General features: G+C 36.2%; 1 protein-coding gene across 1 annotated transcript; it reads right to left on the bottom strand.

Moving 5' to 3' along the window:
• Window positions 1–7,781: 7,781 nt before the first annotated feature.
• Window positions 7,782–11,612, bottom strand: LOC140231650 (uncharacterized). The gene is made up of 2 exons (XM_072311800.1): window positions 10,570–11,612; window positions 7,782–9,328 (listed from the first exon to the last, which is right to left on the bottom strand). The coding sequence occupies exons 1-2, from the start codon at window positions 11,558–11,560 to the stop codon at window positions 9,237–9,239; spliced, it is 1,083 nt and encodes a 360-aa protein (XP_072167901.1). The 5' UTR covers window positions 11,561–11,612; the 3' UTR covers window positions 7,782–9,236.
• Window positions 11,613–12,227: the final 615 nt, after the last annotated feature.

Below are 12,227 nucleotides of genomic sequence, written 5' to 3'. Positions count from 1 at the left end.
AGGACTCTTGACAAGGATCATATGACGTTGAAAACAAACTTTTGTTCCACCTGTCAGGTACATAGTTCATCTTGCATATTACTCCCCTTAACGGTGGCGACCACTGATTACGGTGAAACAACAGCAGTCTACATTACCATTTATGGTTTATGTGTGTGATCCGAGAACTTCAACATGATATATCTTGTAGAGTTTGATGAGGTATTTGGTGATTGCTTTAGAAAACTTACGGGGGTGAATTTCATGGGAAAACTATTTTCGTCATCAATCTTGTATTATTGTATACGTGTACTGTTGCTCGTTTGTTGCTAAACAAAATGTTAATGGCCACATTATGCTAGAGTTTGAAAGCAATTTGTTTACCCTCTTTGTAGGTGAAATGAATGTCACCTTGCATGCCTCTCTATAAAGAAGGAAAAAAGGAAAAAAAAAATGTGCCGTGTGGCTTATAGCTGCTCTACTCATTCCACTTATACATACGTGTTAATTATCAGTTTACCAAGCAAACCTAGTATATTTGTACCAAATACTGTGTACTGTAGATCAGATATGGTCCCTGGGATGACAAGGCAACTGATTTATGTGTTCAAAAGTCTTGTAATTCAGTTTTGAATTTGAAAATCCTTTTATTGAGTAAAAACACTACAGTCATTAGTAATGTGACCTAAAATGAATGTTTCTACATTATTTGATGTCAACATTGATGTTATTTTGCAAAACTGTTGCAAAAAATGTAAGAGTTTTGGATTTTGTTTGTTTGTTTGTTTTTTGTCTCCTGAAAATTCATGACTTTGGAGATTTGAGGTCTTGTCACCCCAGGTACCATATGCCAAGTTGAAGGATTGGTGTTGTTGTGTGTTTTGTTAATATATATTATTATATATAGACCTGCATGTCCTGCAGCTGAAAGCATGACACATTAATTCTATAGAAAACAATAGAATGCCCAATTTAATGCTGGCTTTCATTATGATTTTTTTTTTTGCAACATTATGAGAGAAAGAAAATATCAGATACAATGTATTAAAAATGACTCGCTGAAACACCCATATTTGTTTGAATGAAAACTCAATATGGTCTGCTTTAGACTCAAAATAATGTTCTATTCATAATCTTACACCACGAATGGAAGTCGACCTCCACAAAACGCTGTAATTAAATGGGTATTCCATCTATATATCTTGGTCACACTTGTTCTGTCCATACAAGAAGTTGCCATCTGGTCCTTGAAATGTGAAAGTTTTGGGGATCTAGCTTTAATTTTACTGATTATGAGCAGTACTTAATATATCTATTTCAGTTGTAAAGGAAAGTACAAATTGATGTATAAAGACAAAAAATATATGTTCTTTTTCTACAAATTCTACAAATTCTCTGTAAAATTATGACAGCCCAATCATTTGTAGAAGTTATGAAAAGCTAACTTAATGTTTGAAATCATAAAATATAGCTTTTGGGGTATGTTTGGATAATGATCATATGATGTCAGTTTAGTTTATAGATGCTTTTTTTTTTCTTTCAGATAATTCAGGTAATAGTGCATGTAGATGAGATTATGATTCCTTTGCTAAGACAAGGTCATTTTTTTTTTCTTTTATTCCATAATCATGACACATTCTAGTTTGCTTGGGTATTTTTTTTTTTGTATGATTCACATTTGCTTGTCCATCAGAGCCAGCTTATGTGAGAAATAGAATAAAAAAATGTAACACAAACGCAAAGCAACTCCGACCCAATTTTTTTTTTGACACAGTGTTTTCTTTTTAAGTTTAAGCTGCTCAGGGCTTTCAATGCATAAGTCGGATTAATTTGTAGAAATTTGTAGATAAATTGGCTTTCAGATGAGATGAGTTTGATCTGGTGAAGAAGAAAGAAATACTTGTAACATCAGAGAAATGTAAAATTTGCAGTGAAAATGTGCATGCCTGTATGTATATGATATAAAGCAGTAAGTACTGAGTGAACTATGTTGAATCTCTTAAATTTGAGTTGTAGAAACTACCACTGCTGATGTGTCTAGATGTCAACGTGGTAAGCCATATGTAATGACATTAGGAAAGCTTATTATGAAATTAATAATTTCCTTTGATCTTGTCAATGTGAATGTATATGAAAGATGAAAGAAAGAAAAAATAAACAACTTATGATTTTTAAACTTGTATACTTTTAGACAATAAATATGAATATTCCAATCAACACATCGCATGTCATTATTGTTTCATGTTTGTACTTCATGCATGAATTTAAATTCAGAAGAGGCGAATTGTACAAATATAGTATGGCATGTACACACACGCACATATATTATTATTTTTTTGTCTTTTTCTATGAAATATTTTGTGCAATATTTACATAATTGTGATTTCTGTTGCTGTTGTATTATGTATGAATGTCATTGTGTGAAGTTTTGCATTCATGTCATCTCGTATACTGAATGATTATCATACAGCTGTTTGTAACTGTCGTATGCACTCTGCATATACAATGTACATATATATATATATATATATATATATATATATATATCCCTAGTTGGCACCTTAGGGAGACATATTTGGGGGAAGTGTCTTCATTAGGGAGACAACTGGTCATTAAGGAGACAATTTTCGTGTCTCCATTGCGTAAACTGCCATTGAACATGTAATAATAAATTTGCATATAAAACAAATGGAAATGTCTTCCAAATGACCCATCTAGGAGTATATATATATATATATATATATATATATATATATATATATATATATATATGTATGTGTGTACAAATGTACACACATATTAACTATAATGGGCATGTTTTTCACGTAGGAGCAACTTGGGTGTGGTTATTGGCGGAGCTACACTGTAGCTGCTGAATTCCTTCAGTACAACGATCAAAATTGATAGCCGTCATGTCGTCCAGTTAATTAGTTTCAAATGATGTGATGGTGGTGTCACATGTAGGAGTTGCGACAGCTGTGTGGAGTCAAGGTAATAGCTCTATGTTTTTTAAAAGGAGTTTGTGTTTGTTTGCATATTCTGTGATTGCATGGCACTGCCAACAAAATAAGGGTGCAAAGTCTGTTTCCCTGGCAACAAAGCACCATTAGTCTCCCACCTCTTGATACACAAATTATTTATTTTCAGCTATGTAATCTATTTAACAGCAGAAGTGTGACAGCTAATTCTAACCTGGAGCCATGGTGAACATATATATAAATTATGAAAAATCAAGAATTTTACAACACAGATTTAAGTTGTATTTCATGCCACACACCCACACACACGCACATGACAGTAAGAATGCCAGATTTATCACATACAAATAATTCAAGTCAAGCACTTAAAAATGGTTACATTTTTTTTACACTTTTTGTTTTGCTTTGTTTCTTTTTCTTCTTTTTTTTTTAATAAGGGGAGGATGGTATGTATTTTAAGCCTGTCAATAAACCATTCATTGCACATGATTATTTTGTACAGAACAAAAAAAAAAAAAAAAAGAGCTCATTCGTCCATGGTTATGAAAAACTTTTAACCCTTTCTGTACCGGAGACATTAGACAGTGTGTACGGTAAACACTATGGGGTTGTCTGCCAATTGGCACTCAAAGCACAAACAGGGTTTACAAAATGCATGAGCTCCTGGAAGCAGCGAAAACACAGGTGGAAAACACATAAGACTGGGAAAACGGGCACTTTTAATTTACATCTGCAGATTATATTTTTATACAAAAGTGATACAGTTACATGGTTCAGCATTTATGGCTCAGATACATAAATATAGGGGATATATGTACAGTCAATGTATTGTACAGAAGTTTTCACACACAATACAGCTTCCTGCCAGCAATCTTGATATGATTATCAAAGTACACCATAGCTCGCTCATGAATTGGTACAACTATGAAATACAAGTGGTGTAGCAGATATTACATTTTTAATTGTACGATTTACATGTACACTATACACTATATTACTTTTTGGTTTTGTTTGTTTTTTACAAGTTTACATATCAGTAACTGCATAGCCGTCAGGTACATTTCCAAAAGAAATCCTGCCTCTAAGGATTTTGTATGGCACATTATCAGAGAGACATGAATGTATCTTCTTTTTTTTTTTAATGAACAATTTTCACATGCAAACCACATTAGTCACAATCTCTTTGATATTCAAAGTACAATTGAAGGGGCCGGTGCAATATAGTGCTAACCCACACTTTTGTCAAAATTGAGTTACATGCATTTTCATAATCCTTATCCTTCACTCTAACCTCCGTGAAAATATATTTGAATTCAACCAATAAGATGGTAAAAAATGCATGCATTCATGTTTTATTAATGTACAATGTATGGACTTTCCAAAGATTCAACAGCGAATATCTCAAAATGACTATTGTGTGGGTTAGCACTATATTGCACCGACCTATTCAATTGTATACATGTACTATAAACATGTGTATATATACAGCCCTCAACAGTACTTAAACTTGTAACTTGATCCAATGCACTCAACACAGCAGTATAAATACATTTCAAATTTTTACAATTTGACTGATAAATTTGATTGACTTTGGACAAGTTGTCTTAATTTTGTCCATATTCATGATAAAACATAGTTCAGATTACAGGTCTTAAAATTGTGGCACCATAAATGTATGAAATGACAATCAACCTTTTCATCTCAATGCTCGTATGCTGATCACAATCTTCAATGAAAATCAAGTCATTGCTGGTATAGAGAAGGCATGTCTACAATTCGGGCTCATCCACACCAGCCTCTAAGCTTACATCAACTACATTCAGATTCTCACTTAAAATCCATCAAGTCCTGGTATTAATCAAACCAGATTTCCATGGTATGGCTTTGAATCTTTTTATTATCATCGCCTAATATCAACTGTTAGCATTTTGCAAGGTAAAATGGAAACTTTGCTGTCATGGAGCTCTACTTTGATCACGTAGGCCCTACAGCTTATGTACCATTATTCATTTCAGTTGCTTCATGCAGAATTATCAAAGAAATCACTGTATTACGGATCCTCATATTGGCACCACAATTCACATGATCAAAGCAAATATTTCTCAGTTGAATTTGTTTTTACTCTTCTGCTTTATTGTTTGTTTGTTGATTTCTTTTTTTTTGGGGGGGGGGGGGGGGTGGGGGCTTATAATTGAATATGAATGGTCCCAACTAGTCTGTCAGGTTTTTTTCTTTCTTTTTGAACAGAAGTTTTTAATACCAGCAATAAAATCCAGAATCTTCAATTATTCAGTGAGAACAAGGTAATAATTTCTGCAACAAAATAATTAATCCAGGACTCAATGGGTTAAGAATGGTCATCTGTTGTAAAAAGAGCATGCACATACAGACAAACAGTGACAAGAGGAACAAACATCAAGTTAGTAGAGGGCAGATATATCATGTTTCCTCAAGGAAGTGGATATATTTATTTCATCCATGCTGCAACAGAAAATGTGAACATAAATGCAAGGATATCCTTCAGGAGGAAAAGAGGTTTGCGGTTACACCATGTGTATGAAGGCCTCGAAGGGACTTTTGTTTGGCGAAAGAAGACCCTAGAAAGAGGAGAGTAAGGAGGTGTAGGAAGTGTCGTACAGAGAAATCAAGGAAGTCAAATAGTGACCTAGTCAAAGGGAAGCAGTGAGCTGAAAACAGAGGTTGTACTTTTGGAGACGAGAGAATATTAAAGAGACAGAGGGACAGCTAACAGGAAGAATAGAGAGAGATTTGGGTAAAGGGTTCTATTAAGTGGGCGATGGGAGGAGAAAGATGAACCAGACAGGAGGGAGGAGAGGGGGATCGAAGGAAACGGTTGGAAAATCATGGAGATGAGAAAGAGAAGTGATGAAGATGCATGTGAAAGGATATTCTGTCCGTACATATCCCTTAAACAACACAAAGTGAAATGCAGCTTTTTACGAGCAGATATGATAATTGTCGCAACATAGTCCTGAATGTATAACGGCTTACCATTATACCCCATGATGATTACTGACCAAAAAAAAAAAAAAAAAAATTAAAAACTAGATATGGGATACAACTTTAATCATACAATGTCTTTCTAGAAATAAGAAAAAGCACATAAATGAGGCATTATATGTACACCAATAGTGAGTGCAATGCCGTCACAGTGTTCTGAATTAAATGAAACAAAGTAATTGCATATATATGTTATTGTACAAAAGTAGAATTGCACTGTAAGATGTGAAAAAATGCCTCAATGTACACATAACACTTATGAATGTCAACGAAACATAATTTGTATTTCTCTTTGTCATGTATTAATTTGTAGACAGAGTCAAATTTGCAGTCATAAAAACACTAATCTTTTGAACTTGTGGTAAAAATGAGCAAAGAACATGGAATTCCATCAGGATCTGAACCCAAGGCCTCCAGATTAACAGACAAAATAGGCCTACTAAAACCCCTGTACAGTGTAAATTCCTAGTTGCTTGTTGTGTATTCATAGTTCATCGGAAGCTAGACCCTGACAAATCAAATGGGGATATAGATAATACTGGAAATAAATGACACATCGTCTTTGCCATCAAAACTATACTGGTATTTATTCTATCATTCATGTTCTCTGATCATGGTGTGGAATTCATAGAATTGACCATATGTCACACACAATGAATGTCTCACATTCACTGATTACCTTATGAACACTAGTACCCGAAAATGAGTGACATAAAAAACGGTGATGTGATCTTCAGACGGATTGATAAATACTGTACTTTTAAATGGCAGGGAAATGATGTGCCTGGAAGAAGGAGGCTGGAAAACACTGGATAAAAACAATAATACTGCAACTTGCATAGTCAACATCTTTGGTTATTTCACACAGACATTTGTAAAAAAAAAAAAAAAAAAAATAGTAATAAATAAATAAACAAAAATACTGCATCAGATTTGAAACTACAGTATCTATGCATATGACAAGCCTGTACACTTTGCTGTTATCACTAAAAAGCAATTATGTCCCAACAAGAGGGTGTTCATGTAGAAATCCATAGCTAAAATAAAACATATATTGCATTACTGGTATGGTAGCTTGACAGATTAAAAAAAAAGGCCTTTCACCGAAAAAAAAAATACACTGTATATATATATTATGCATATAATGTATCATAGTACATTCAATACATTGCATGATATGCTAAATTATGTATTATTTACCCTGAGAATGGCGAACATCTTGGTGTAAGGACTGTCTTTAAAATACAATTTCATATTCAGAAGCAAACACCCCCCTCCCCCTATGTACTTTAATGTTTGTAAAGTTTGTAGGAACTGAAATTTCTGGTGCATTAGCCCTTTTGAGGATGAGCTGCATGATTTTGTATCCATTTCAGATAAACACCTACTTGAGTAAACTTGGGACTCATATCAATGGGTTAATGGCAACTTTGTGCTGATGTATGATAACATCTGCTGTATAAAACTTTTACAATTCATTTTTAAAGGTGACTCACTTGACATCATGCCACAGAGTTTATCTATTTATTTATTTTTCCCTTTCTGGGCAATGACATGTTGCATGCAAGCCAGTTAAAATAAAACCTTGCCAATGGCTAATTCAAATAGACAGCCAAAGCAAATGTGTAACCCTACCCACTGTGACTTTGCAAAAGATTGCTCTTCACAAGTCTTTTGCAAGTTTCACTTCACCAGATTGTTATCTAGTGGTATGTCACAATGCCTTCAAGCATCTATTTGTATGTAATGACTGGCTTATGATGACCAGTATGAAAGAAACAGAAACTGTCAAATGTTGCCTTACCTACAACCTGATAATGCCTCGTACTTAATCGTACTTAATCACTTAATATAACATGTTCATAGTATGGTGGTCATAAAAGCTGCAATTATTATAACCAAATTTGTACAAATGCAGCAAGGACAAAAGTCCTGACCAAACAGTAGGATGCCGAAAACTGACAGTCTTGGAAATGAAGGCATCATAACCAAAAAGATGCAAGGTATTGAAATATTTTTACCTCTGAAGGTAGCTTATCATATACTACATTGTATGTACTTAACCTCAACCTTTTCTAAAATTTGAACAAGTCTTCCCTGAAAATGCTGAGGTATTTTCTGTAAATAAGTTATAATATATGTATGGGCCGTCTAAAACTCAAACCATCATGTATTTGTCATATCAAAAATGCGAAGTTGAGCAAACCTGCCATTGTGTTCATTTGTAATCCACAGTTACCACATAACAGATTGAAGCAGAAGGCTTACATTCTGGCTGCAGTTTCAGTAGATTGTAGCCCCAGGGAAAACAAGAATGACAGTTCTGGGAGGAAAATGATCAAATTGGAGGCAAAATTGGACAGTTTAGAAAGAAAATGAGTAGATGAGAAGGTAAAAAGCCATTTCTGTGTGAACTGTCTTGCTAATATGACTGTGTTATCTGTGATCACAACCGTCATGCATGTTTCTGGTAGTAGAATCTTGCTGATATCATATTGTCCAAAAAGAGTCATTGAGCCTGCTCAGCAATACTACACTGTACATGGCAGTATTGCTGTAGCATCAATGACATGGGAAGCAAATTTGTTTTTCCTTATTAGATTTTAAAGTATTCAAGGTTTGTATTGGTCCTGTGATCAAGACAAGTGCCACAATCATCCAAATAAAATGTTATGAAGTTCTTTTTTTTTTCTTTTTTTTTTTTTTTTTTTTTACAGATAAATGACCTCATCATTCCTTTCTCCCTTTACATAAGTTACAGGAGTATAGTTTTTGTGCAGAACTTGCTCACGATTTCACCATTCTTCTGCCTTTTGCCATTCCATTTGATTTGAACAGCTTTATCATTGTCATACTTTAAATCATTTGAATTTGGCATGACATTGACCAATTGCAGGTTCCACTGGCAGCTACAACACAAAAACAACAAAAAATGACCTAATTCTATACACCCTATATGTATAGAATTTCACTGAGCCTAGTAGAATCAGGTTACCAAATATATTTTTGCAGAAGACAACATATCCTGCAAAACACAAACAACAATCCCACTGACAAGAAACTTATAAAAAACATAAGGTCCACAACATAGTACTGTAAAGGTTACAAAACATGATTTGTACAACAGTGAACATGATCATTTTTGTGCTTTTGTGCAATACAATACCAGCCCACTGGAGCACAAGATGGCTGTCAAGTCCTTCAATGAATCCTAACCTTGCCTTGACCTCTGACCTCTGACCTTTGCAATGATATGCCTTAGCTGCCTTTGGCTTGCTGCCTCTCAATCACCATGGCATCCCAAGCCTTGAAGATCCTCTGTCTGATAACCACGTCCTCATTCCATTTGCCTGCGGAAGAGAAAACAGTGAGATGCAAAACTAGACAAGGAAGTCGTAGTTTGAAATCACACAGAAGCTGTGTTTACATTTTATGTCCGTGCACATTTCATTCTAGTTCTGAACAAAAAAATAAAGAATGTTTCACTACAGTCCACTTTGGAGAACTTTCATGGAAATACATTCATAATGACATGTAATACTTTATTCAATCTTGCTTCTGTGTTATATGTTACATCATTGTACACCTGTAGAACAACAGGATCAAAATCTGATACAAGCGCTATATATAAAGAATATGCAGCCTTAAAAAAGAACCTCACTTCTAAGAAATGAGATTTATGTACACTTCATTGTGCAGAATAAGCTTTCACTGACAATTGATGTCAGTCCCCTGAATGAGAAAGATTGATATTATATTCCACATACGGTACTAAGAATCTTGCTATAGGATTGGTCAAGAGCTGATCTCGTGATAAAGCGTAGTTTTGCCCATCACATCACCTGAGAAGAAAAGTTCGTTACACTCTATGACGATAGTCATTTTGTTTCGCTGATCTCTTTGTCCACACAGTCCTAACGCGTGATATAACTTACAATTTTGAGTACGCGCAAAATAAAAATGCGTTGCACTGTGGTCTATCATTTGACCTGGGTCAAGTGATAGACCACAGTGCAACGCACTTTTATTTCGGTGTCGGCCACGCGCGGGGGGCGGTGCGGAGCAAATTCGTTGTTTTGTTATCTACGCGCATACGTAGCCTAAGCCCTGAGAATACCTAAAGACAGCTAAAACGGTTTCAGATTTGAAAAAACGGGGAATATCTAGGACCCTAGATGTGGAATATAAAGCAAATAATCAACTTTTAGTTTCAGGCAATGAGACAAACTATCACTTTCTCAGCGATCTGAATGTGTATGCTATCTTTCCCCAGCTGCGCTTCAGAAAGATAGCTACATCCAAATCGCCTCGGAAGTGATAGTTTGTCCCATCACCTTCACATCACCAACGTTGATTATTTGCTTATTGTCATTTTACCAGTACAAATTACCGGTAAATGACTGAATTGCATTGAACTCCGATTTTGAAGTTGGCAGATTCCGCTGAATTCGGACCCTCGACAACATTTATTCCACAAGATAATAATAGAGAAAAGAATATTACGTTGAATGTCATTCCTGGAAAGAAAAAATGACAAAACAGGAAAGTCTCTACACCGTTTTGTACCCGAGTATTCATTGTTAGCACTTACTGTCTGCATTCCTGAGGATGGCAAATTTGGGAGGGTGTGCCTGCACAGACTTATCATGGATGTCCTGGGTGAATGAAGACTTATACAGACTCTTCACATGGCTGTGGGACACACCATTGAAGATGTCTTGTTTTAAGGATGTGCCAAGTGCGTCGTACATCGGATCCGTCTTCAGTTCTATGTTGGTCTTCACACTGGGAAACTTGGACATAATCAGGGGCCCAGGGATACGCTTCTCCTGGGGCGTTGGACCACGAGGGAGCTCCTCACGTTGTGTCATCTGTTTGCACAGTTCCCGACCGTGGAGTGCGCGTATGTTGTCAGGAATGGTTTCTGTCGGGAAGGCCATGTGGCCATGGCCAATTGCTGGCACCGGTTGCCTGGTGGGTGGGAAAGACTCCCGCAGAGCACGTAAAGAGGGGTCCTTTCTCCCAAAGGATTTTCCATTAGAAGGGTCCCTTCTCCTAAATGAGCCTCCTTTACCAAGGATGGTCCCTGCCTGCTTGAAGTTGCCATGTTGGTAGGGTCTCCGGTAGCGTTCGTAGTTGTAATCCGGATTAGCATCGATGCCCAGGTTGCTGTTAAAGTGTTCAGTCAAAGCGATGTCCCTAGAATGCAGCTTGATATCCTGCTGGTAAGGTGCGTAGTAAGACTTGGGCTTAAAGGTCAGTGCCCCATCTGGTATGCCTGACATGATCGTGTCTGGATTGGGCTTGAAGTGCAACGCCTGGTGGGAGGCTTCGGCCAGGTCGTTCTCGGCAAATCGTGCCTTGTGCATCTGCCTGGCCATCTCTTTCTCCTCGTGTCTCATGACACCAGACGTTTCTCTGGGCATGAAGGCAGCCAGCTTGTCCGGCTTGGTAGGCCGCTGAGGCAGTGGCAGTTTCTCTGCATTTAGCACATCTTCCTCATTCTTGACTTCCATCACAGTCCCAAATAGGCTGCGTGGAGCAACTGCCTGTGTACGTTTGGCCTTGAGGTTAACAGCCATGGTGAAGCCAGAGTTCAAATTGATATAATAAGTGTCTGTTTTTCGGCGAGTCTCAGTCTGAAATGATAAGAAACAAAGCAAACAAGAATGCTTTATGGGATTGTCAAGGTACAGCCCGCACACACACACAAAATACATAATTTTCTCAGAAAACATTATTACAATTTACCTACATGTGTACTTCAGTAGTTTAAACAGTATAGTTCACTTTCCATTTAGACTGTAATTTGACTTTGACTTTACTTGCTTGTGACTACATTTGCATGATTTGGTAGCCCACAATATTGTCATATTAAAGGGATGGTACAGTATTGGTGGAGATGAGAATTGGGTTTCTAACTTTTTGCGAGATACCAAGAAAACACTTACGATATAGTACAGAGCATACCATTTTAAGAGGAATTCAAAGTTTATTTGATGAAAATTGGGTTTGGAATGACTGAAACATCCAAAAACAAAGTAAAACAAAGCGATCATAATAAAGTGTGGGTCCCATACTTTATTAGAATCGCTCTTTTTGGATATCTCAGCCATTTCAAAACCAATTTTCATCAAATGAACGTTGAATTCCTCATAGAATTACATGTTCTTTCATATTTCATAAGAGGTTTCTCATTATCTCACCATAAAATGTTAGAAACCTGAAATTAGGTCTCAACCAAAACTA

Source organism: Diadema setosum, chromosome 8 (genome assembly GCF_964275005.1).
Source record: "Diadema setosum chromosome 8, eeDiaSeto1, whole genome shotgun sequence".
Lineage (NCBI taxonomy): Eukaryota > Metazoa > Echinodermata > Echinoidea > Diadematoida > Diadematidae > Diadema > Diadema setosum.
This window is presented reverse-complemented; position numbering and strand designations above follow the sequence as displayed.

Bases quoted from the DNA above. Each gene is read 5' to 3' on its own strand.
- LOC140231650 (XM_072311800.1), bottom strand. From the start codon at position 11,560: ATGGCTGTTAACCTCAAGGCCAAACGTACACAGGCAGTTGCTCCACGC. The intron at 9,329-10,569 runs GTAAGTGCTAAC...TCTCTTCCGCAG, and splicing joins CATCCTCAGGAATGCAGACA to GCAAATGGAATGAGGACGTG.